Source organism: Felis catus, chromosome C2, assembly GCF_018350175.1.
Source record: "Felis catus isolate Fca126 chromosome C2, F.catus_Fca126_mat1.0, whole genome shotgun sequence".
Lineage (NCBI taxonomy): Eukaryota > Metazoa > Chordata > Mammalia > Carnivora > Felidae > Felis > Felis catus.
This window is the reverse complement of record NC_058376.1, coordinates 87,070,014-87,097,374: the sequence shown is the minus strand read 5'-3', so window position 1 is coordinate 87,097,374 and position 27,361 is coordinate 87,070,014. Positions and strand designations below refer to the sequence as shown.

General features: G+C 39.2%; 1 protein-coding gene across 1 annotated transcript in view; it reads left to right on the top strand.

The window, feature by feature from the left end:
• Positions 1 to 27,361, top strand: part of USP13 (ubiquitin specific peptidase 13) — a 117,938-nt gene that overhangs the window by 19,752 nt on the left and 70,825 nt on the right. The window contains exons 2-4 of the mRNA XM_023260372.2: positions 2,172 to 2,297; positions 13,795 to 13,855; positions 23,106 to 23,227. Of these exons, the coding sequence (XP_023116140.1) occupies positions 2,172 to 2,297; positions 13,795 to 13,855; positions 23,106 to 23,227 (309 nt within the window). The remainder of the gene's footprint in view (positions 1 to 2,171; positions 2,298 to 13,794; positions 13,856 to 23,105; positions 23,228 to 27,361) is intronic.

Here is a 27,361-nt window from a genome sequence, read left to right as displayed (position 1 = left end):
GGCATTTTCCGGGGCAGTAATCTTAGTGGGGGCGTGGCTGGTTAATGAGAGCACGAGGTTGAGGGTTTGAAAACTAAGAATCAGTTAGCTCAGCTCTGATCCCAGGCTCTAAAACTATTCTCTGTGCTTTGGTCACAGAGGAAACGGGAGGGATAGACTTGTCAGCATACACTGGTCATCATTAATGAAAGAAGCTGTTCAGAGCACATGGCATGGAGTACTGTCTTTGTATGCAAAATAAAGTGTCTTATAGGGCCACTGTTTAGACATTAATAAGGCAGGAGGGAAGAAAACGTTAGACCATTAGACTAAAGTGTGTGTTTGTTCTGTATGGGGTAGCTTTGAGGGGGTTTGTGTCTCACTGTGTCCTGAAGCTTTCGTACTGCTGGCAAGTCCTGTGGGCAGTGCCTCCATCTCGGAGCCCCTAGTGGACAGGCACATACTGCTTCAGAGGCCAGCATGTGTCAGATGGAGGAGACCCATGGATGTTTGTAATAGAATCCTTTCCTATGTGGGGCCATTTGTCTGTGAGTGCTGAAGCATTTTCCTCTCTGATTATCGACTTTGTGACAGTATCAAGTGACTCCAGACTGAGAACGAATGTTTGGGGTATGTTAAATTTTTATCAAATTTCCTAAGAAGTCAAGAAGTCTTGGCAATGAAATTAGCAAAGACCTTGTGATTATTTTAGAGATTACTTTATAAACTCTTGCATTATATAGCTATCGTGTATTTTTTTCTCCAGAAAAATGCTGCACTTGAACGCTTTTCTTCCTCTGTTTGCTGGTTTCTTGGTTCTCCTGCTCGTGGCTTAACATATTTTTCTGATAGATTAGTATTTGTTGCCCCTAGCCTGTGTGGCTGACTGGCTCACTGTTTTCTTCCTTGTTTCCTCCAATTATAAAATGACTGAGCTAATAGGAGATACGTGTAGCACACAGACCTGTAGCTCATAATAAATAATTGCTATGAATGCTTTATAGTATAGAACGTATCTCATCCTCTTTGAACTTGACGAAACCATGTGAGGTGGGAATTATTGCTGCAGCCATGCTTGTAAAGGAGAATCCTGAAGCTCAGAGACTGAATGACAACCTGTCTTAGGCCACAGAGCTAATTAGTGGTAGTTCAGGACCCTGGTTACAAATCTCATATTTTCCCTGGTATATCTTCTGGTTTGAATTCTTTTGATTGGGTTCCATTTTATTGGAAGAGAATGGAAGTGTTATTTTTTTTTTTTTAATCACAATATGTGGTGCTCAATTTAATGGGCTTAATGAATAACTGGCCATTATAATGATAACAAGTTTTTTAAGGGTTATGACTATGCAAAAAACACCTATTTAAAAAAAAAAACATTTGAAAATATTTAATTTGATGATCAAGTGAATGTAATATGCCTCTGAAGAACTTTTCTAGTTTTATTCAAATGATCTCTTTCAAAGGGAAACAGTTATCCAGAAGCACCAGCTAAATAACTGAGGTTTCTGGATGCTATTTTATAGTCAAATTTAAAAAATTTAATTTGCAAGTGTTTGTTGCCAGAGTGTAAACTTGCAATTGATTTTTGCCTATAAATCTGTATTCTATGACCTGGCTAAATTCATGTATTAGTTTTACTCGTTAGTAGTTTTTAGATTTTTAAGGATTTTACATATAGAGTACATGTATGTACTGATTTTCTGTATGTACAGATATTCTGTGTCATTGAAAGAAGAGAAGAATATCTTTGAATCGAAGAACCCCTGCTAAAAGAATATAAAACTTTATGTTCCCGGAGACTTGCACTGATCAGGGAGGGAGAATGATGAGACAGGATTGCCGTGGTGGTAGTTGGTTCACTGGCCAAACTTCTCGTTTCCCTTTTGGTCCCGTACCCAAGTTTGGAGAGTCCAACAAGCATGTTTATTTCCCAGGCCCTCTGAGGCTCTCGCCTGACTGGGAGATTGTGAGCAGCTGTCCGGAGCACCTGGAATCCAGGTTTGGGGCAGACGCTGATGCTGTGGGTGGCTGTGGAAGCTCAGAGGGTCATTGCAGATGACTACAACAGCCAGGTGGCCTTTTGCTGGGCTTTGTCTTCATCATTTGCCCTCTTTCCCTTCCCTTTTCTTTATCTAAATGACGTGGCGAGATATCCTTGGCTAATGTTGTGACCTGTCTCTTTCTTCTAGAATTCTGAAGGTGGACTCTATGTATGCATGAATACATTTTTGGCCTTTGGAAGGGAACATGTTGAAAGACATTTTCGAAAAACTGGACAGAGTGTGTACATGCACCTGAAAAGACATGTGCGAGAGGTGAGCTGCACGTTTGGAGAACTGGCCTTGGTATCTTTCCTGTGGCATTGTCGTGGTGTGGTTTATCACATGGAGAGTTTACTGTGCCCACATGACTTCTTATTCCTTTTGAGGATGGGAAACAAAAATGGGACCCTTTGCAGAAATTCACAGGTTTCCCCAAACCCTGTGTAACTCAGTTTAATTTTTCTCTTCCTCTGAATTTCTGATTGGTGTCAAGAAGACATGGGTCAACTGAATGAAAAAAAAGTTAAGCAAAAAAATACAGACAAGTACACAAAATAATGCCAGAAATGCAAAAATCAAAAGTAAAAAATATTTGGAAATTTTTGCTTAAGATTTTTTTGTTTTGTTTTGAGCGAGAGAAAGAGCTTTCCTGAAAGTTCAAGTCCCTTTTGTTTCCCTCTCCAGTAGTAACCATGGCTGCAAATTTGTTCTCGTTCCTATATAGGTCATTCTATTTTATTTACGTATGGATAGTCATGAACAATATGTAGAATGACTTTATATGGTTTAAAGATGTAGATACATACTATCCAACTGTTACTTATAATTCTGTGTCGAGCTTTATCTTTTCACATTGTTCTTGAAACCTATTCATGTTGCAATGTGCCTGAATGTACTTACTTCATTTTATTATTTGTTTGTTATTCCCTCTTGTGAGTACCTTGTCATTTATTATTCTTTTGTTCTATTAATGAACATTTAGATTGTTTCCTTTTTTTATTTGCTTCTACAAATAGTGCAACAATTAACATTTTTATTCATTTCTCCCGGGGGTACATGTGTAAGATTTATTTTGGAAATAAGTATATCTCAAAGTGGTAATGCTGGCTTGTAGAGGTACTTATTTTCATTTTTGCTAGGTATTGCTAAATCTTTCCCCAGAGTGGTTGCACTCAATTTCTACTTCTGTCTGCACTGATTAGCAATTCCTGTTTTCCCACCCCCCATCAACACTTGGTCAGACTTTTGATTTTTGCCAATCTAACGGTTGTAAAGTGGCGTCTAAATAACTGGCATTTCCTTTTGTGAGGGTTGAACATGTTTATATATGTTTATTGGCCATTCTGGTTTTTTCTTCTCTGATTTTTCCTGTTTTCTTATGGTCTATGGCTTATCTTTTTGCTTCATTTATGAATTCTTTTATGCAGAAGTTTATTTTTATTTTTATTATTTTTATTATTATTTTTTTAATTTTTTTTTCAACGTTTTTTATTTATTTTTGGGACAGAGAGAGACAGAGCATGAACGGGGGAGGGGCAGAGAGAGAGGGAGACACAGAATCGGAAACAGGCTCCAGGCTCTGAGCTATCAGCCCAGAGCCTGACGCGGGGCTCGAACTCCCGGACCGCGAGATCGTGACCTGGCTGAAGTTGGACGCTTAACCGACTGCGCCACCCAGGCACCCCTATGCAGAAGTTTTGAATTCAATGTTAGATTTATTAACCTTTTCTCTTATGAATTGTGCCTTGTGTATCTTATCTATGAAATTATTTCCCAACTCAAGGTCATAACAGTATTTCTTTTAATACTTTTTTTTGAAGTGCATGTGTATTTGCATGAGCATATGTGTGTTTTAGCATTTTTGGATTTTAATCCATCTGTAGTTTATTGTATTTGTGTGAAGTATGGGAATCTGTTTTTTATTTTCCATACTGAAAACCAGTTTTCCTGCTGTGGTAGGCTAGTGCAATCTTTCTAAATGATTTATAGTATCATCTTTTTGTATATTTTATTTATTTATTTTTTCATTTAAAACTATTTTATGTATTTATTTATTTATTTTAATATAATTTGTTGTCAAATTGGCTAACATACAGTGTGTAAAGTGTGCTCTTGGTTTTTGGGGTACATTTCCATGATTCATCGCTCATCCCAACAAGTGCCCTCCTAAGTGTTCATCACCCATTTTCCCCTCTCCCCCATTCCCCCATCCCCGCTCCATTTATTCTCTTAAGAGTCTCTTATGGTTTGCCTCCTTCCCTTTCTGTTTGTAACTATTTTTTTTCCCCTTCCCTTCCCCCATGATCTTCTGTTAAGTTGCTCAAGTTCCACTTATGAGTGAAAACATATGATATCTGTCCTTTCTTTTCGTACATTTTAACTTGCCATTCATAGTTGGGTCTGCTTTGGGGCTCTTGGTTCTTTTCTGTTGATCTTATTTTTCTGAATCTGCATTGGTGTGGCCAGCCTTGATATCTGGTGGTACAAACACTTTTTCCAGAACTTTTCTGGGTTTAGAAATTTATTTTTCTATACAGATTTTAGAATCAGTTCATCTAGTTTAAAACATCCTGTTGAGATTTTGATCAGGATCACATTGAATTTGTAGATTATAATCTATAGCATTGGTTAAGCTCCACAAGGGCAGGGCTTTTTGTCTGTTTTGTTCAGTTCTGTGCTCTCAGCACTTAGCTGTCCCAACACACAGTAGGTGCTTCATAAATATTTAGTGAATGAGTATTCAAAATGACATAGTTCATTTTGAATCAGTTCAGTATTCAGTTCTCTTTTGTCTCCTTCAATAGTATTTTGTAATTTTCAGTAAAAGAGCTTGCATTTTGTAAGATTTTCTTAAATGCTCTGTAATTTTTGTAACTATTGTTACTGCTAACTTTTACTTACTATATTTTAATTGGTTATTGATGATGTTTGGGGATGTTATTAATTTTCAAGTATTGATTTTTATACTTAGCGACACTATTCAGCTTTCAGTCCTAATAGCTAGTAGACTGTCGGAACTTCTAGTCAGTGCTGATTTGAGGTTCATCTAATCGTTCATGCTAGCCTGCCTAATATATTCTCTGTTTAAGTTCCAGACAAAGGAGAGATCCCAAAATTGGACAGTGGGCAGAGTAGGAGGAAGAGGAGGAAGAGAGGCCAGGAGGTCAGATAAGCCATCACCTCAATGATTAAAATAGTCTAATATTGGCCAGATATTACATGATTTACATTCACTGCTCCTGTTATGTGGGGCATAGCAATTCTTATGAGGTCCGCTTTGTCCTGAACAGATGTCCTAGTATAAAATGATGAAGTTTTAGGAAACTGGGGTGGGGTGGGGAATGAAACTGAGGCCCAGAAGCTTGAAATAACTTGCTCACTAAGCTTGTGGCAGAATTGCGGAATGGTGGTAATTTCACATAGTTAACTCTGCCTCTGAAGTCTTCAGTTAAATATTTCACTCCCTGACTACAACCTTCTCTCAGTTTAGCTCTGTCACTCATTTATTCTGATTTCACTCTGTTGTTCTCCCTCCTTGAGATTTCCAGGCCCATGACTTGTCCAGGCGGCCACTGCTTCTGTTTGTTAAGCCTGCTTCTCATGACTTGAAACATTCTCTTACCACCAGTGCCTTCAAAGATCCTTTGCCCTTTGTCTCGCCTACACTGTCCCCAGAGCTCCAGCCAGTCATGCCATCAGCATCATCATGGGTTCTGTGTGCATACTGTGAGCAATTCTGCACCACCATGGTCTGGGGCCATGTCAGACTCCTGGTCTTCCCCCCTCTGCTGGGCGCACTCACTGTCCAGCAAATTTGGCCTGCACCTTCTCCCACTCCAGATTCTGGATGCAGTCTTCAAGACTTCCATCCTTAGAAAACAATTTGACTGGTACTTTACCAAGAAAACAGGGACCCTGGACAGGAACTTCCTGAACTCCTGTCTTGCCTCCTGGGAACCCATTGCATCTGGTTCCTCCATCCCAGCAGAAAGCTATGTTCTGTCTGTCCTCACAGCTCTGTTTCCTCTTCCTCATAAACTTGCTCCTTCCTTAACTCCCTTTTCTTCAATGTCTCCCTCTTCTGGCTTTTTCCTCCCACCTTAAAAAAAAAACAAAAAACCACCACTCTTAGACAGACAAAAGCTAAAGGAGTTTGTGACCACTAAACCAGCCCTGCAAGAAATATTAAAGAGGACTCTTTGAGTGGGAAAGAGACCAAGAGCAACAAAGACTAAAAAGGAACAGAGAAAATCTCCATGAACACCAACTTTACAGGTAATACAATGGCACTAAATTAATATCTATCAGTAGTAACTCTGAATGTAAATGGACTAAATGCTCCAATCAAAAGATACAAGATATCAGAATGGATAAAAAAATGAGATTCATCTATATGCTGCCTGCAAGAGACTCATTTTAGACCTATACCTGCAGATTGAAAGTGAGGGGATGGAGAACCATTTATCATGCCAATGGACCTCAAGAGAAAGCTGGATTAGCCATAGTTATATCAGACAAACTAGATTTTATTTTTTTATTTTATTTTATTATTTTTTTTCAGACAAACTAGATTTTAAACCAAAGACTGTAACAAGAGATGAAGAAGGGCACTATATCATAATAAAGGGATCTATCCAATAAGAAGATCTAACAATTGTAAATATTGATGCCCCCACTGTGGAACACCCAGATATGTAAATCAATTAATAACAAACATAAAGAAACTCAGTGATAACACTATAAGAGTAGGGGACTTTAACACCTCACATGCAACAATGGATAGATCATCCAACCAGAAAATCAACAAGGAAACAAGGGCTTTGAATGACACCCTGGACCAGAGAGCTTAACAGATATATTCAAAACATTTCATTCTAGCTCAGCAGAATACACATTCTTTTTGAGTACACATGGAACATTCTCCAGAATAGATCACATGCTAGGTCACAAATCAGCCCTCAACAAGTACAAAAAGGTAGAGATCATACTATGCATATTTTCAGATCACAACACTGGGACACTTGAAGTCAATCACAAGAAAAAAATTTAGAAAGACCACAAATACATGGAGGTTAAAGAACATCCTACTAAAGAGTGAATGGGTTTATCAGGAAATTAAAGAAGAAAAAAAATATATGGAAGCAAATGCAAATGAAAACACAACCTTCCCAAACCTTTGGGATGCCACAAAAGCAGTTATAAGAAGTAATTATATAGCAATACAGGCCTACCTCAAGAAACAAGAAAAGTCTTCAATATACAACCTAACCTTATATCTAAAGGAGCTAGAAGAGGAACAGCAAATAAACCCTAAACCTAGAAGAAGGGAAATAGTAAAGATTAGAGCAGAAATAAATGATGTGGAAACAAACAAACAAACAATTCATTAGAATAGATCAATGCAACTAGGAGCTGGATTTTGGAAGAATTAATAAAATTAATAAACCCGTAGCCAGACTCATCAAAAAAAAAAAAAAACAAAGAAAAAGGACCCAAATAAATCATGAATGAAAGAGGAGAGATCACAACCAACACCATAGGAATACAAACATTATAAGAGAATGTTATGCAAAATTATATGCCAACAAATTGTGCAATCTGGAAGAAATGGATGAATTCTTAGAAACATATAAACTACCAAAAGTGAAATGGGAAGAAACAGGAAATTTGAACAGACTGGTAACCAACAAAGAAATGGAATCCGTAATCAAAAATCTCCCAACAAAAGTCCAGGGCCAGATGGCTTCCCAGAGGAATTCTCTCAAACATTTGAAAAAGAGTATCTTTTCTTCTTAAACTGTTCCTGAAAAATAGATATGGAAGGAACACTTCTAAACTCATTCTGTGAGACCACCATTACTTTGATCCCCAAATGATACAAGACCCCACTAAAAAGAATTACAGGCCAATATCCCTGATGAACATGGATGTAAAAATTCTCAACAAGATATTAGCAAATTAAATTCAACAGTACATTAAAAGAATTATTCACCAGGATCAAGTGGGATTTATTCCTGGGCTTCAGGGGTGGTTAAATATTTGCAAATCAATCAATGTGATATACCACATTAATAAGAGAAGGGATAAGAACCATATTACCCTTGCAATAGATGCAGAAAAAGCATTTGAAAAAATGTAGCATCCATTCTTGATAAAAACCCTTAACAAAGTAGGGATAGAAGGAACATGCGTCAACATCATATAGACCATATATGAAAGACTCATAGCTAATATCATCCTCAATGGGGAAAAGCTGAGAGCTTTCCTCTATGGTCAGGAACAACACTCTCATCATTGTTATTTAACATAGTACTGGAAGTTCTAGCCTCAGTAATCAGACAACAAAAAGAAATAAAAGGCATCCAAATCAGCAAAGAATTATTTGCAGACAACATGATACCCTATGTAGAAAACCCTAAAGACTCCACCCAAAAATTGCTAGAACCGATACACGAATTCAGCAAAGTCACAGGATACAAAAATCAATGTACAGAAATATGTTGTATTTCTATATACCAACAATGAAGCAGCAGAAAGAGGAATTAAGGAATTGATCTCATTTACAATTGCACCAAAAACCATAAAATATCTAGGAATAAACCTAACCCGAGGAGGTGAAAGATCTGTATGCTGAAAACTATAGAATACTTATGAAAGAAACTAAAGATGACACAAAGAAATTGAAAAACATTCCATACTCATGGATTGTAAGAACAAATATTGTTAAAATGTCTGTACTACTCAAAGCAGTCTACACATTTAATGCAATCCCTATCAAAACACTACCAGCATTTTTCACAGAGTTAGAACAAACAATCCTAAAATATGTATGGAATCACAAAATACTCTGAATAGCCAAAGCAATTTTGAAAAAGAAAAGCAGAGTTGGAGGCATCACAATTCCGGACTTCAAGCTATATTTGAAAGCTGTAGTGATAAAGACAGTATGGTACGGGCACAAAACCAGACACATAGGTCAATGGAACAGAATGGAAAACCCAGAAATAGGCTCAAAACTGTATGGTCAACTAATCTTCGATAAAATAAGAAAGAATATCTAATGGAAACAAAGACAGTCTCTTCAACAAATGGTGTGGAGAAAACTGGACAGCAACATGCAGAAGAATGAAACTGGACCACTTAGCAGCATACACAAAAACAGATTCAAAATGGATGAAAGACCTAAATGTGAGTGAGACAGGAAACCATCAAAATCCTAGAGGAGAACATAGGCAGTAACCTCTTTGACATTAGCCATAGCAACTTCTTATTCAATGTGTCTCTGGAGGCAAGGGAAACAAAAGCAAACATGAACTATTGGGACTTCATCAATATAAAATGCTTCTGCACAGCAAAGGAAGTCAACAAAAACTGAAAGGCAACCAACGGAATGGGAGAAGATATTTGCAAATAACATATCTGGTAAAGGGTTAGTATCCAAAATCTGTGAAGAACTTATCAAACTCAACACCCCAAACCCCCCAAATAATCCAGTTAAGAAATGGGCAGAAGACATGAATAGACATTTTTCCAAAGAAGACATCCAGATGGCCAACAGACACATGAAAAGATGCTCAACCTCACTCATCATCAGGGAAGTACAAATCAAAACCATGATGAGGTATCACCTCATACCTGTTGGAATGGCTAACATTAACAACACAGGAAACTGCACATGTTGGCTAGCCTGTGAAGAAAGGGGAATGCTCTTACACTGTTGGTGGGAATGCAAACTGGTGTGGCCACTCTGGAAAACAGTGTGGAGTTTCCTCAAGGAATTAAAAATAGAACTACTCTGCCATCCAGCAGTTGTGCTACTAGGTTTTTACCCAAAGGATACAAAAATGCAGATTGGAAGGTACACATGCAGCCCAATTTTTATAGCAGCAGTATCAATGATAGCCAAACTATGGAAAGAACTCAAATGTCCAATGATTGCTGAATGGATAAAGAAGATGTGGTGTGTATATATGTATATATGTGTACATTCCATAAATATGTATACATTCCATAAGTATATATATGGAATATGGAATATTAGTCATCAAAAAGAATGAAGCCTTGGGGCACTTGTGTGGCTCAGTTAAGCGTCTGACTTCAGCTCAGGTCATGATCTCATGCTTCATGAGTTCGAGCCCCCTGTCAGGTTCTGCGCTAACAGTGCAGAGCCTGCTTCAGATTCTCTTTTTCCCTCTCTCTCTGCCCTTCCCCTGCTCACATGCATTGTCTCTGTCTTTCTCAGAAAAAATAAATAAACCTTAAGAAAAGAATGGAATCTTGACATTTGCAAGGACATGAGCTAGAGTGTATTATGCTAAGTGAAACAAGTCAGTCAGAGAAAGGCAAATACCATATGATTTCACTCATATATGGAATTTAAGAAATAAAACAGGTGAACATAGGGTAAGAGAAAAAAAAAGAGAGGGAGGCAAACCATAAGAGACTCTTAACTATAGAGAACAAACTGATGGTTATCAGAGGGGAGGCAGGTGGGGGATGGGGGGTCTAGATGATGGATATTAAAGAGGGCACTTGTGATGAGCCCAGGGTGTTGTGTGTAAGTGATGAATCACTAAATTCTACTCCTGAAGCCAATATGAAACTATATGTTAAGTAGTTAGAATTTATATAAAAACTTGAAACAAACAAAAAGAACACATCACTAATTGTCTGTATAGTGTCCTCATTTGATCATCCTATTCTTCAACTAAAGTAAGTGTCTCTAAAAACTTCTCATCATCTCTACTATACCTCCCTGGAAGTTCAGCGTTGCCATCCGGTTGATCTTCCTGCTAATCCACTAAACTGCCAGGGCTGCAGTGACCGCTCATTTATCATGCTTGGTGGATATGTTTCAGCTCTGATTTTACTTGGCCTTACAAGCATTTGAACTTGTTTTCCTCTTGGAACCGCTCCTCTCCTGCTTTCTTTGGCACCATTCTTTCCTGGCTTCCTGCTGTTTTTTAGGCTGCCTTTTCTGACTTTCTTTCACTAGCATCTCTTCATTCATTTATTCCTTAAATATCCACACTTCCTAGGGTGCCTTCGGACTATCTTTCTCTGAAAACTGTTCTTCCTCATCAGTGTTGTCCATTTACTTGTTTAATCACTGTCTCTGAACTCATGACTTACTAATCAGTATCTTTCCAGAGCCAAAGTCTGACCATCTGACTCTGAGTTGGTTTTTCCTACTTGAACACCTCATAGGTACTTCAAGCTCAGTGTGTCCAGACTCAATGAATAATCCTCTTTCTCAGAGTTGTCCTTCGTCTTAAATTCTAGAGACCTAGACATTTTGGATTCTGCTTTCATTCCATGGCTGGTTGGTGACCAAGTCTAGTTATCTGGACCTCCCAAATGGCTCTGAAGTCCATCCTGTCCTCTCCATCACTGTAGTTTTTGTCTGAGGGCTCATTATCCCTTAAAAGGACTAATGCTTTAGCTTCCTGACTAATCTCCTTTCCTTCAAACTTGCTGCCTTCCATCCTACCCAGTCTTCATGGTACACCTGGAGTGATCTTTTCAAATGCACATATCTGTAGCATTCTGAAGCTTAAATCTCTGTATCTCCCTTTGTTGCAAGATGAAATCCAAAATTCTTTTCTGTTTGATTACAAGGCCTTCCATGATCTGGCCTCTATAGCCTTTCTGACTCTTATTTTTATTATGTCAGCTTTGTGCTCTAGACATATCTAACCACTTCTTCCTGGAATACATCATGATTTCATACCTTTGTACATGCTGTTTTTCCTCTCTGGGATGTCTCATTTCTCTTATACCTGTTGTATCCTTGTGGTCAGCATATCCATCTATCTATCCATCATGCATGTATGCATGCATCCATTCATCCATCCATTCATCCATCCATCCATTCATCATCCATCCCATCCATCCATCCATCCATCCATCCATTCATCTACCTGTCCATCCTCCATCTGTCCATCTGTCCAGCTATCTATCCATCCATTCGTCTATTCATCCGTTCATCCATCATCCATCTATCCATTATCCATCCATTTATCCATTAAATAAATATTTGCTGAGCAGCCGCTCAATGCCAGACCTGCTGGTCTTCTTATCTGACCAGCTCTGCCCACAGCTTCCACCCCAGAAGAACTGTCATTTCCTCCTTGTAATCCTACCTTTTTCACACTTCCCTTAATACTCACCAGAATCTATAGTGCTGTTTGTATATATGCTCTCCTACTGTGCCCGTGGGCTCATCAAGGAATGGAGCGTGTCTTCATTCACTTTGCAGCCTCAGTGCCAGCATAGAGCCTTACCCATGGGCACAGTCATGTTTGCTGACTGAGGAGTTGCCTTTTTTCAAACCCTGTTGATTTCTAGTGGAGACTGAGGCAGGCACAGAGGTGATGGTTTTTGGAAAGAAGACCTAGTTTTTTTTTTCCCCTGTAAGGAAGTGTATCTAATCCAAGTCTAAGGTGTGGATCTCACAATCAAGGAGAACCTCATATTCTAGCAGGTTTTCATGCAGCCCTTCTCCTTCTTTTCTCCCTCTACCATCCTGCAGAAGTGGAGGAGACAGGTTGGAAAAGTTAAAAGCATGCCATAAACTTCTGTATGGAGATTTCAAGTGACTCTAAGATTGCTAAATGTGCCTACAGGTTTTATTTCATCCCTTTTTTTTGATGCAGGCACAAGGTGGGGAGAGGAGCAGGGGCTCTGAGACCTTGGTGGAGAGGGATTCTAAGAGAGGTGACATGAATTTGGCACAAGTAGTTGGAGAGACAGGTTTTTGAGCTAATGTGTTCTATCATATTCACATGCTTAAGATGTGAACCATAAACTTATAGTAGAAGCTGTAAACTTAATGTGATAATCACAAAGATGAGTCACCCTTCAATGCCAAATGATAAAATGTGGCAAAGGAGACTTAAGACTGATAATGGGACAAACTAAAGCAGCAGCAAGGCCTTGATGCTGCTATAACATGTGGCCACTTGAAAAGATGCCAGGCTTTGACCAGCACGCCATGGTGCGCTGGAAATGTACTCTTTTCTAATAACTGAGAGAACAAACAGTGTGGAAATATCATTCTGGCCATTTGAAAAAAAAATTTTATAATCCTGTTTGAGAGTAAAATTTTTTGTAAAAGTAAAACCCTTTTGTCAGAAAGGTAATGAGTGACTTCTTTTGCTTAACCACTTGAATGGACATTTATTTCCTTGCTGTCAGGTACTTCCACCAGAGGTAGAAAATACACGAAGCTTAACATGGCAACTAACCATTAGTTGGTGCTCCAAAATGTTTAGGGAGGTTAGATTGAGATTTAATATGACCAGAATATCAGTGACAGCTAATCAGTATTTATTAGCTCTTTCAACAGTAATTTTTGTGCATACCCAGGACCAAGCACAGGGACCCAGTGGGTAGCAGGGGAACAAGAGCCTTCCCTCTGGGATCCACCACCATCTCTCCAGAATAGTTCCATCATTGGGCATGGACTCTAGCCTTTTGGGAGCATGTGCCAATTTGAAGTTGAAATTTCTAGTTCACCTTGATCCCCGGTTCTACGTCCCTTTCCAGAAGTGGTCTTGATAATTTGATGAAAATAATCAGGTGGAACAACAGCATTGCCCTTCACCTACCTCCATTGACTTGGGTCAAGTTCTGGTTTATCCTGGAATCTCTGGTCAGGTTGAGTATTTCCTATCGCCTTTTGTTAACAACTGAGAACCCTTTCCCTCCCCAACTCCCCCGTCGTCTCTTCTGCATGTTGCATTTTAACAATCTCTTATTTTCTTTTCAGAAGGTAAGAGGGGCATCTGGTGGAGCTTTACCAAAAAGGAGGAATTCCAAGATTTTTTTAGGTAATGTAAATAGTAATCCATAGTGTGTCCAGATTTTCTGTGTGTGTATGTATGTGCATGTGCATGTCTGATTTGGAATAATAGATTATTTATTTTTCCTCAGTTTAAGGATAAGAGGTACCAATTTAACTTGGGATGATCTGCCTCCACTTTGTGTTTACATAGTGGTGAAAGATGCTTCTAGTACTCTTAGTTGGGTTTAGTGTTTTGAAGCAATTATACTTACAGTGACTGGAGACTAATTGTGATTCTGCTTCTGCTCTCTTTTTTCACTGCTCTGAAAGTAGAGACATTTTTTCTTTTTTTAATATTAGCCTAACTATAGACTTTATTCAGATTTCACCATTTTTTCCCGTTAGTGTTTTCTTTCTTTCTTCTTTCTTTCTTTCTTTCTTTCTTTCTTTCTTTCTTTCTTTCTTTCTTTCTTTCTTTCTTTCTGGGATCCCATGTTGTATTTAGTTGTCATGTTTCCTTAGTCCTGTCTAATCTTTGATAGTTCCCCAGTCTTTTTTTTGTGTGTCTTTAATAATTGTGACACTTTTGAAGAGTATTGGCTAGTTATTTTTGTAGAATGGGCCTCAGTTTGATTTTGTCTGTTTCCTTGTAAGTCTGAAGTGTTGCATTTTTGGCAAGAACACCACAGAGGTGATGTGCCCTCCTCAGTGCATGATATTGGGGGCATGTGATGCTGAGGTGTCTTTATATCGGTGCTGTTAACCTTGATCCCTTTTTAAGGTGGTGTGTCTGCTGGGATTCTCCACTGTGAAGATTCAGTGTAATTAATAAATACCTTGGGAGTAATACTTTGAGACTATGCTGGTATCTTGTTTCTCTTCAAAGTTTTGCACGCTAATTAAAAAAAATTTTTTTTATGTTTATTCATTTTTGAAAGACAGAGAGAGACAGAGCACAAACAGGGGTGGGGCAGAGAGAGAGGGGGACACAGAATCTGAAGCAGGCTCCAGGCTCAGAGCTGTCAGCACAGAGTCCGACGCGGGGCTCGAACTCATGAACTGCGAGATCATGACCTGAGCCGAAGTCGGATGCTCAACCGACTGAACCACCCAGGCGCCCCAGTTTTGTGCACTAATTTTATCATCTGTCATGGGATCTTGCCTGCCACAATGATTACTGTGGTATGTGCCTAGCAGTGATTTTCTTTTCCCTCATTTAGAAGAGCCAGTTTTATTCATGCTAATGAGCATTAATTTCTATATCCTATAATCATGATAATTTTTCACGTTAAGCTTCTGATATGTTTTTGCCAGGAGAAAAAGTGGTTTGATCATTTTTGAACAAGCAAGTTTATATCCCTAAATGCCTAGGATTATTGTTTGAAAGAAATTTAAAAATTGTTTGCATGTTATGATTTCATTTTGGTAAAAAAAAATCTATACAATATATGCGCGTGTGTGTATATGTGTGTATGGGTGTATGCATGTGTGTACATATATGTATGTGTGTGTACATGCATGTGTGGGTATATACATACACGTATACATATATAACTGAGAGTCTAGAAAAATCTGGCAAAATATATTCCAGATTGTTAATAGTAGCTCTTTTCCATTGGTGGGATTGAGGTGATTTTTATTTTCTTCTTTTTGCTTATCCGTATTTAAAGTTTTTCTATAACAAACATGTGCTACTATTGTAATGAAAAGACACATTAATTATTTGGAAAGGAAATCCATTGGACACAGTCATGGAGCTGAGTGTCCTTCCTGCCTTGATTCTCTGTTACTCTACACTGAGCTCATGCTTGCAGTCTTCTGCCCTGATTTTCAGTAGTGGTTTACTTTATGAGGCTTATCTGTTGTTGGCTTTTCCAGCCTGACCAATCTTTCCCACCTCTCTATGGTCTTTGGACCACAGCTCAAATCAACCAACTAACCCCAAACCAGCTCAGAATGGGCCTCAAAGCTGAAATGATTGTATGCATTCTGATGCTTTGGTTATTAGCCGCAGGCCCCCTTCTACTAGTAGAGATAATGTAACTTTTTTTTAATATGAAATTTATTGTCAAATTGGCTTGCAGAGATAATGTAACTTCTGAATTAAATGATATCAGCGTGGTATTCTTAGAGGTGGAAATAATTAAACATTTTTGATTACTGTTGTTATTTTTCATTATTTTCTTGATTGAATGAAGATGTTAGCTGACTTCCTGCCCTTTAGCCTTTGTGTCTTTTGCCTGAAAGACCTTGCGGTTTGATTTCTCTAGTGATCATTTTGGTGGTAGAGGATATGGTAAAGTAGCTATTTTAAATTTAACATTTTTTAATGTTTTATTTATTTTTGAGAGAGAGAGAGAGAGGGAGAATGAGAGTGAGTGGGGGAGGGGCAGAGAGAGAGAGAGAGAGAGAGAGAGAGAGAGAGAGAGAGACAGAATCTGAAACAGGCTCTAGGCTCTGAGCTGTCAGCACAGAGCTCGATGTGGGGCTTGAAATCGGGAACGAGGGCATGACCTAGGCTGAAGTTGGATGCTTAACCAACTGAGCCACCGAGGTGTCCCTTAGCTATTTTAAGAATTAAGCCAAAAGTAAGCACTGAGGTTTTGTGCATTATAGTGTGTGGACCTCTTTCATTGGGGAATGCTAACCTACCATTTCATTCCAGTCGATCCATTTCTATAGACTGTGGTCTGTGTTCACTCAATATTCCATATCTCAGGAAACCACAGAATATCCCTAAAACTCACAGTCCAGCAAAGATATTCTATTTGGACTGTACCGGGTTTAAAAAAAAAATTTAAATTCGAACGTCATTGGTACTTTGGGGCTTGCCCAGGCCCTGTTTCTCTCTATTGTTTGTTACCCAGATGCTTCACAAATGAGGTTAGTTACTTCATCTGAGTAAGAATTTGGTTTTATAAGCCCACCTTTATAGCTCCCTTGATATGATGCTTCATGTCCCCCAATAGCAGTGACTTTTCTCTTGTTACACTGATCACAGCTGTTTTCAAGTTGATGTGGCCTGTGCATTAATTTCAGTGAAGGACCACATTAGGCTTAGATCTGGTGTATGGAACAGAAAACTTAAAATATTGGTGACTTTAAATAAAGTAGATGTATATTTCTCTCTCATGTAGAGGATGTAGGGAAGTATCAAGTCTAGGCTAATGGGATGCCCTCATGTTCATCAGGATCTAGACCCTTCCCATATTTCTGCTTCACCCTCCATCCTGGCCTGTGAGTCTAACTTCATGGTCTCTTCATGGTCGTTACTTTTGTCAGCCTTCTCACAGATCCCTAAGCAACACTTCTGTTTACACCTCTCTGGTCAGAACTTGGTCACGTGGCTGTACCATGTGTTGTACAGGAGACTGGAGAGTACGTAAAATTTATTAGCTGGCGTCATTGAGTAAAGTCTGTTACTAAAGACGCAGGGGAGAGTGACTACTGGGAGGCAGCTGGTAGTCTCTGCCACAGACTCCTTACCTAAAAGGGATGTTGGGTTGTCTCTTGTTGGAGAGGAAGAGAACGCAGAACTCTCTTATATAGTCTCTTTGTTTCTGTGACTGGAAAGCACTTTTCCATTGCTATCGAAATGTCATCCTGATGCTCCTCTTCCCCTCATAAAATAGATGCAGCTGACTAACACGTTCTCATCAAAGCTTCTTGTACCCCAGTCGCTTCATGACTTGGTGACCAATTCCTTTTCCACTGGCCTAACGGTGACATTATAATCATTCATTTATGACTCCAGATTTTATAAGGGAAACTGAGGCCATTAGCTGGTGCTGAATGGCTTATCTAAGTCTCCTGAGCACCATCTTGCCCTTCAACATTCAAGTCAGTCTTCCCGATTACCTTGATGTCCATTCAGGCGAAGTCACAGTTAAGGATCCTTGCCTCAGCTCTAGCTTTAGCTGGTGTATTTTTTTTATTTTTTAAATCAACAGTGACAATTATTAATTTTTGAATCACTTAAATTTTTACTTTTTATATTTAGGGTTTAAAAGACATTTTTAGAACAATGTTTTTTGGACATAGCTTAAAATTGAAAAGTTATGAGGGGCTGTATAATGAAAAGTAAGTTATCCTTGCTTCTCGGTCTCGTAGTTACTTGATTACTCTCCCCAGAGACAAACAGTATTTTCTGTTTGCACATTTTTATATATATTTTATATTTTTCACAGCAATAGTATAGACATGTATCATGCTTTTAGAATTTTTACCTATAGGCAATTGGGAACCATCAACACTTAGTTTCCAAATTGTACTCTGAGGCACCCTAGGGTGCTACAGTGAGTTCACAGGTGCACCACAAGATATTTTTAACTCTTCAAGGAAACGACAGTGGTACTTGAACATTGCATGACCTATTTTAGTATATATGCTGCTGAAGCGAGCACAACATTGCATGACCTATTAACTTGCTGTAGTTTTACTATTTGAGTATCCTATAGTCCTTTCAGTGACTTCGCCTCTTTGTGAAGCTGATTTTTCGGTGGTTTCTATGGCAAAAGGCAGGTACCATGTGAAGATAAATGTGGAACAGAAAATGAGGGAGGCAGCGTTAACATCTGACTTAAGAAGTTGTGCAGTGCCCAACAGGTGCACACATAAGGGATTGTGGTTAAGAGTGAAATAAAACATTTTTTTCAATTTATGTATATTTTTTCAAATGGTTACTAAATCATTAAAACATAAATATTTATTAAGTTGTTTGGACCTAACTACTAAATAAACAGAGCCCTTAGGCATTTCTTTTGGCTTAGGGCTGCTGTGCAAAAATCGTTGGGATGCTTTACGCTGCTGTGTACTGAGAAGGTGGGTAGCTCTGTGTTAATGCTTTTAAGCTAGAGAGGGATGCTATTAGATTGTCTTTTAAAAGATAACTTACAACAGTATGAGAGATTGTGAATTTTTGGGCTAAGCTGATTCAAAACTTACTGTTTTATGAGATGGAAGGAGAGAAGGGGGGAATATAAGGGAGTCCAGGATCTTCAAAGAATACCCCAGGACTCATGATGTGGTTCTGGCCTCATCTTACATATTTTTTTACAGTCAAGCTACAAATGTGTATAAATGTGTAAATACTTGCTAGTACATTTAATGCATATCTTTGGTATGTCATAAATAGTGTTAAATATTCACATTTTTATTGACTTCCCCTCCTTCCCACCACTTTCACAAGTAGGAGTAAATGAGTCAAGTTCTTTTGTGTCTGAAGTCTGGGACATTGAAGAACCGTGACTAAACCTCAGAGAGCTTGAATTTCCACCTTTTTGGTTTTAGCCCTAGCATTCATACTTGATGAGAAGTAGGTTGAAAACAGAGCGTTTGTGAAAAATTCTAGGAGTGGGCCTGTTCAGAAAACTCAACTGTACCTGTAACGGCCAGAAGGCTCTAGTGAACTCCATTTTGCCATTTCCTTCTGAAGTAGGTCCCAGAACAGGGTCTGTGTTCAAGGAGATTTCCCCCACCTAGTGCAGATCTCATAGCACTAGAGCAGCCAAACTGCTCACCTGTAGGGTACAAACTAGTTAATCTGGTCAGGCTGGGAGAACTCTGAGCTGGGCGTCAGAGCCCTGGTCTGATACAGGGATCTTTTCTTCCATGGTGCTTCTTCCCAGCTTAGGCAAGTAACTTCTTGGAAATGGCTATGGTCCCAGCCACTTCTCCCAGGGATCTGAGAGGATCATTGAAGTAGAAGTGGGAAAAGATATTAAAAAAATTTTTTTAAGGGGCGCAGGTGGTTCAGTCAGTTAAGCATTGATTTCAGCCTTAAGTCATGGTCTCCAGGTTTGTGAGACCAAGCCCTGCATTGGGCTCTGTGCTGAGTGTGGAGGCTGCTTGGGATTCTCTCTCTCCTCTTTCTATCCCTCCTCTACTCACGTGCTCATGCTCTCTCTCTCTCTCTCTCTCTCAAAAAATAAATAAAATAAAGACTAATTTTATTTATTTGTTTGTTTGCTTGTTTGTTTGTTTGTTTTTAGATTTAGAAAAAGAGACCATCCAGGTATTGCCAGTTAATAGTCGTAGTGGAAAGTACCTGCTGGGAGAGGTTGGGTGGGAGTCCTAGTCCTACTGGTCCTTAGGGTATAATTTCTCTGTAGGTTCCTCAACCAGATATTTTGGGGAGTGGTAAGACTCTAATTAGAGAAATTTGGAAATTGTAGATTTATACTTAGGACGTGGGGTCATATATATTTAGGAGAAACTGTAGATTCGTCCCTTAAAATCAGAGTGTAAGTTACTTCTGCTGACTCTTCTCTCATTTGGATAAAAATGTTTGGGAAAGATCATGTCCCCTTCCATCCCATTGAATTAAAAATAAAAACAGGGGCACCTGGGTGGCTCAGTCGGTTAAGTGTCCGACTTCGACTCAGGTCACGGTCTCACAGTCTGTAAGTTCAAGCCCTGTGTCGGGCTCTGTGCTGACAGCTCAGAGCCTGGAGCCTGCTTTAGATTCTGTGTCTCCTTCTCTCTCTCACCCTCCCCGACTCATACTCTGTTTCTCTCAAAAAATAAATAAACATTAAAAAAAAAATAAAAGCAACTCTAAACTAAGTGTAAAGAAGCTCAACAAAGGGGGTTACCTGGGTGGCTCAGTCAGTTAAGTGTCTGACTCGATCTCAGCTCAGGTCTTGCTCTCTCAGGGTCATGAGTTTAGGCTCTGCATTGGGCGTGAAGCCTACTTAGAAAAAGAAAAAAAAAAAGCCCAGTAAAATTCTGCTTTTTGCACAACAGCAGTTTTGCTTATTGTTAAACACATATCAGTTACCAATTAAACCCCGAACCCACAACTACCCTTCTGATGCTCTTGCTTAGCTGTTGTCCGTAGCATATTGGGGTCTTTAACTTCCTGGAGTCTCCTTTCACAGACATTTACTGAGTGTGTGCTATGTGCTGGGTACTGTGCAGGGGCTGGGAGTGTGTAAAGTGAATAAGACTGGTTTCCTGCTGTGACAGCTTACAGTCTGGAAGCATTTGAAGTTCATATCCTCTCCATACCGAGATTTCATAGAAGGATCCCCACCAGATGTCATGGTCTTTCTGAAACTTATTTCAGGATTGCTTTGCAGCTGGGTGACCAAAGGGAAGGGGAGGCACTTTTGATTATGTTGGTTGTCAGGAATGTAGACAAGGTGTTGATGGTGATGATGGCGGCTGCTATCTGTGGAGCCCCTAATACCTGCCAGATCCTATATTAGATGCCTTAGAACCTTATCTTGTTTAATCTTTTCAACAATCTTTTGGGGGTACATAACATTATTCATAGCTTGCTCCTGAGGAAAATGAACTTGGAAAGAATTTGCCCAGGATTACATAGTTAGTAAATGACAGAGCAGGATTTTTTTTTGGACTTAGTTTATCATTGTGTTTGGCCAGGTAAGATTTGACTTAGCATTCAGTGAGTGTGTTTTCTGTGGACAAGAGGCACTTAGATAATATGTTATATGAGCCGAATATGTACACAAAAACAAAAGGGTTGTACTTTGGTTCCTTAAAATTGTCACAGAAGATATAATAAGGATTAAAGAATAGAAAAAAGCCCACACACTCACTGTTTTCATTTGTTCAGGTTTCCTTCTATTGCTTGTCTGTGGGCATAACTTTTACAAAGTTGTCATTACCATGAAGATGAATTTTGTATTTTTAACATTGCCATAGGATAAATATTTCCATGTTTCTACATAGTCTAAATAAATATTTAAATAATATTCTGTTGGGTTCAACACCATTCTCATTGAACATTTAGGTTCTAATTTTTAAAATTATAGATATTGGGGCATCCGAATTTTTATTACATGTAGAATGTCTGTGAATCATTTCCTTTAAATAAATGCCTTTAGTGACTTTAAAAAAATTTGAAGATCTAATTGCTTTTATTAAATGATTCATGAATTGGGCATCATTCCATCTAGCAAATAACGCCTTTAGTGACTTCTTAAATTCTTAGAATCCTCTTTGACATTGCTTTTTGTCAACTTGAACTCTTATAGCTATCTAATAATGTTGGTTATTTCTTTATTTTGGTATTTCTGATTCTTAGTATTTGGACCTTTTATTAAAAATTATTGAGACTGTGTTTCCCTGTATCTCATTTTCCACTTAACACTGCCTTCCTTTTGAGAATTCAGGAGCAGCGCTGTATACAAAAAGATACTAAGTTTGTGATTGGAGGCAAACAAGAAGGTACTAACAGAACCTAGATCCTTTGGTTCTCAGGCAGCTGCTTCGTCTGGGAAAATAACTTCTTCCTATCTATAGACCCATGTTTGTGTACCTGTTTATGTGTGGTGTGAGTGGAATATGGCTCAAGCGCTCTTTGTCACCATAGTTCCAAACATCTAAATATACAAACATGATCTGGGATCCTGGCATCCATGTGAATGTAAGGCTGAAATGTCCAAGGAAATACGGTGACAAGACATTTCCTTGAGCCTTCACCTAACCTTTAGCAGAGATTAGCCAAGCAGATAGGTGATGACTTGATAAATAACAGGCTAGAGGAGCTCAGTTTTCTTACTGGAAATTCTGCACAGCCTGAGGACAACAGGACTAGTTATATTATGGAGTTTTCCCCTCTGGTTTACAATGCAGTATTTTAATAACTCCTAGAGGGGGAAGGGGACAGAGAGAGAGAGACGGAGACAGAGAGAGGGAGGTTGACATTTTAGTTTTAAAAAATAGCCCTCATTCATTGACTACCCGTTATGTGCCTGATCTCTTGTCTACAATTTCTTACATACCCTTGTATAAACTGTGTGAGGTAAGAGCTGTTATCTCCATTCTACACGTGAGGAAACTAAGGTTTAGAGAGTTTGTGACTTGCTCAAAGTTACATTAAATTTTGGAGCTGGGATCGAACCTTGGGTTATCACTTCTGAAATCCTGTGCTTTCTTCCATCTTACAGTGTTACGAAAGACATTCCAACCCATTCTTACGCAATCAGGAGCCTGGTACCCGGCAAATCATAATTAACAATTTATTCCTTTAAAAATCTTTAAGAATTGAATATCTAGCACGTGTATCTATTTTAATTGTAAAGCTTTATGATAGGACTCAGTCTTTATACATCTGTCACTTATTAGTAAGTATTCACAACTTAGGAAAGATGGTAGACCTACATTTACTCCTGGTTTGGGGCAGATGGATGGTTGTCAGAGGAGGGAATCGTAAATGTCATGACCTTTGTTTGTCACTGCTGTGGATTTCTGGCTTTCCCAGTGAGTGCTGCCTTGGTGTAGAATGTTTTCTCTTCACTTCTTGTTCTTTGTTTTTGTTTTCTCCTCAGATCTAGATACTGATGACGATTTAAATAGCGACGATTATGAATATGAAGATGAAGCCAAACTTGTTATATTCCCAGACCACTATGAAATAGCACTACCAAATATTGAGGAGTTACCAGCCCTGGTCAGTGAGTGTGCACGGCTGCTAGCTAGATGCGCGTGACTCTCTGTGTCAGGTGTGTGTGCGTGTGCGGTGTGTGTGCATGTGGAGGTGGGGAAGGAGGGTTGAATGAGAGAAGAGGAGAATGAGCACGATCATGAGCATACTGCTTCTTCTCTGTGAAAGGGTCTTGCAGGGTGAGGTCTCAGTAGTGTTGGGCCAGATACCCTTTGCTGCGCGTTACTCCCGGTGCTGTACAAACATTGGGTTGGCCTCCCCCCAGGTGGCCTGGCTCCCCACTCCTGCTCCGTGAGCTGGTCCCCTGTCTCCCCACCAAGGTGGGCTGGCTTCCGCCAGGCGAGCTGGCTTCTTGCTGCTTGTAGTTCACAGTCTGTTGCTTAGATTTTCACACTGTGCCCCTGAGATATGCAGGGGCTGCTGGAGAGGGGTGTCTTCTCATGAGAGGAGTGGCTATATTTTTATATCTTCTGCATGTTAGCCCTCTGTGTGAGATTTTGTTTGGGGGAGAAATAAGGACTTCTCTGCCAAAACAACCGCAACACGATTATAAAAATAACCAAACGTTTACAAATCACAAGTCTGCGGGAGCTCTGTGGTAATGTGAGACTCCTTGAAAGTTTTGTTCCTCATGAGGACTAAGATTACTTTCTAGGTTTTAACATTTAGATTTAGTGGTGGATTTCTTTTCTCTTCCCTTCCCTTGTTTTTTTTTTTTTTTTTTTTTTTTTTTTATTTGTGGAATGACTTTCATCTTCCTGAGCAGTGGTGAGGAAGCCAGGTTCTGTTTTAGTTTGAGGCTGTGAAGGGGCGTGGAGCTCCTACAAGGACACAACTGTGTTTCCTGTTCTTTCCTGTATTGTCTCCCTCACCCCATCCTTCTCTGCTTTGTTCTCTTCCCTTTCTTTTCCTCTTTTCCAATCCGGGCATACCCCGAATTGTCAGAGCCTGGCCACCAGTAGTAGTGGGGTCAGGGTCAGTTGAGTTTAGGTATGCTAGTTCTTTTTTTTCCCCTCCTCACACTCCAGAACAAAAGCCAGGTGTTTAGATCCCGGAATCTTCAGGACATTGTGTGACTCTGTGTCCACAGCCACCTGCTCACTTGCCTCTGCCAGGAGGGGGAGGGTGTTTGTGCTTGGGGTTCCCATGTCATTAGGGACCAGGTTTCTACCATACAACCTCTTTTGCCCCTGACCTACTTTATCCCTAAATACAAGACCACAGAAATGAAAATGTTGTGTATTTACCTATTGTAGTTCTTTCCTTTAATTATTATATGTGACCTATCCTTTTTAGTGCTAAGTGCAAAGTGTTTAGCAGTGCACAGAGAATTAAATTACCTCTCCTTTCTCCAGTTCCCTGTGTTGACTCATGTGGCTGTTACCAAGGATAAAATATGAGTGGGCAAAATGGTCTTACCTCGTCCCATTACCTGAAATTATATACTAAAGCTTGTATCTCCATGATACTGAGAGTACTTACTGCCTGCCCTTGTTTAATAAAACTCATATGTCTGCTGTCGGAAAAGAAAGAAAGAAGCACATTGTGAATAAATGTCATGAGAAATAGTTTTTCTCTCTCTCACTTATGAAGGAAAAGTCTGTGTGAAAAAAGTTGATGAAAGAGCCTTTAAGTGTTTTTTAATTATTCTTATATTCACAATATACTTTGATCTCACTCACTTAAGAAGGAAAAGTCTGTGTGAAAAAAGTTGATGAAAGAGCCTTTAATTATTAGTTTTTTAATTATTCCTGTATTCACAATATAATTTGAAGTGTGAATACTTTTAGTTAAAATTGAAGTGTCATAGGAATCTGAATCCAGCAATAAATGTTATAATTTTTAACACAGAATCTTTTAGAATTAAGAAATACTTAAAAAGAATTTTTAAAAAAGGGGAGAGGGAGGATTATTTGGAAGTTGGGGTGGAGAGATTGAAGGAAACACCTGTATTTATCTGATGGTAAAATAATTAATAGGATTTATTTATTTATTTATTTATTTAAACCTAGCTCCTGTATTTTCTTTTTATGCTTCTGCTACATATTTGGTGTTTGATATTCTCTTTTAAAGCTTTTAAATTACAAACATTATTGAGCTCAAAATCACCCAACCAGATGACTCTTGCTTCATCTTTTGAGCTTCTCAGCACAGAAAAAATTGAGTTTAAGATAGGAACTCCTTGGATGGTCCCGGACAGTTAAACCACCTCTCAGTGATGCAGAGTTCACAGACACATAGCATTTGAAGCTCAGTAGGGATCTTACAGCCTGAAATCCAATGCCGCATTTTAGATATCAGGAACTCAAGCAGTGGTGTGCTTGTAAATATTTAGCAACCAGCTCCCTGGGGGAAAAGCCCTGCTTTGTAGTGTTTGATGATTTCCATGGTGTGAATATTCCCACCATGGCTGATTTCAGGCTAACATGATGTCTCTGAATGCAGTGTTGAAAAGAGAACGCGCAGTAGCACACCATTAAACAGAATTTCCACCAGTCACGTAACGTAGATGTAAATAACCTCAAGAGCACACGGAAGATCGGAAGTTATAGTAGAACAGGAAGTGAAGAGTTTTGAATATTTGTTACCTTTTAAAAATGTATTTTACTTAATTGTAAGTTTTTGTAATTTAATTACAAAACTAATGGCTGTGCTTAACAACCATCTTGAAGAATTTCTTAAAATTTAACAACCAATTTTGTAAGCCAGTTTGAGTCAGTTCCAGAACACTACTGAATTTGAAGCCTATGGAGACCTGGGATGGAGCCAGGACTAGTATCACGTTCTTTCTCTTCACTCTGGACAACAAATCCAGGGAACCAGAGAAAGATAATTCATAGTATAATTACAGGATAATGGATTCTGATCTTCAGCTGTGATCCATACAAATGGTCACTAAGTGATTTCAGATGATACTCTGAAAACACTAGATCAGTATTTTATAGTGGCCCAGAAGTTTAAGGAAATTTTGTTGAATGTCACCAAGAAGTGTATTCAAAGAAAAGAGAGAATATTATAGTCAAATCTTGGTCAACATTATTGTGCATTGCAAACCAGAGCACTTTAAAAAGATCTAATGGGGTGGAGAAGATTCAGAGGAGGACAGGGAAGGGATTGAGGTAGTCGTTGAAGCAACAAAGAGATTGTAATAACAGACCAGACTAAAAAGATTCGGATGTGTAGTTAGAAGTGCTAAGGCAGCACAGAAGTGTTAAGGCAGCCCAAACCCATAGAATCAGGAAGGGGGTTTATGGTGACCTCAGCCCTGTTTTCTAGGGTCATTCCTGGAATGAAGTGGGAGATGAATTTTGATAATTGAAAGAAAAGACTAATTGTATGTATAAAAGTGTTTCTAGTGAGAGATGAATGGGAATATCTCTTAAATTTTTTCTTTAATGTTTATTTTTGAGAGAGAGAGAGACAGAGCATGAGGGGGGGGAGGGGCAGAGAGAGAGGGAGACACAGAATCAGAAGCAGGCTCCAGGCTCCGAGCTGTCAGCACAGAGCCCAATGCAGGGTTTGAACCGTGAAATCATGACCTGAGCCAAAGTCCGACGCTTAACTGACACAGCCACCAGGTGCCCCAGGAATATCTCTTTAATAGGTTTAGATATATTTATGGATGCCTGACGTGTAATGGAGTATAAGCTTTTTTTAAAAAAATGTTTATTTATTTTGAGAGAGAGAGAGAATGAGAGTAGGAGAGAGAGCGCAAGCCCATATGAGCCAGGGAGGGGCAGAGAGAGATGGAGAGAATCCCAAGCAGGTTCCGTGCTGTCAGCACAGAGCCTGATGTGAGACTCGATCTCAGGAACGGTTAGCCGAAATCAAGAGTTGGACGCTTAACCAACTGAGCCACCCAGGCGCCCCGGAGTATGAGTTTTTTTGAAGGCAGAGACCTCTTCCTTATTCCTGACTGTGTCATCACTTGGTAGTACCTTGCAGTTTTATGCCACAGAAGGATAGGATTTGATGTTCACAGCAGACCGCTCTGGCTGCTCTGCAGAAGAGGGGCAGGAGTAGGAGAAAGGAAACTGCAAGGAGGCTGCTGTGTAGCCGTCTGGGTGAGCTGTCTTAGTGGCTGGGACAAGAGGAGTGTGGTTGAAGTTGAGAAGAGGAAGGTTCCAAATAGAGTTTGCA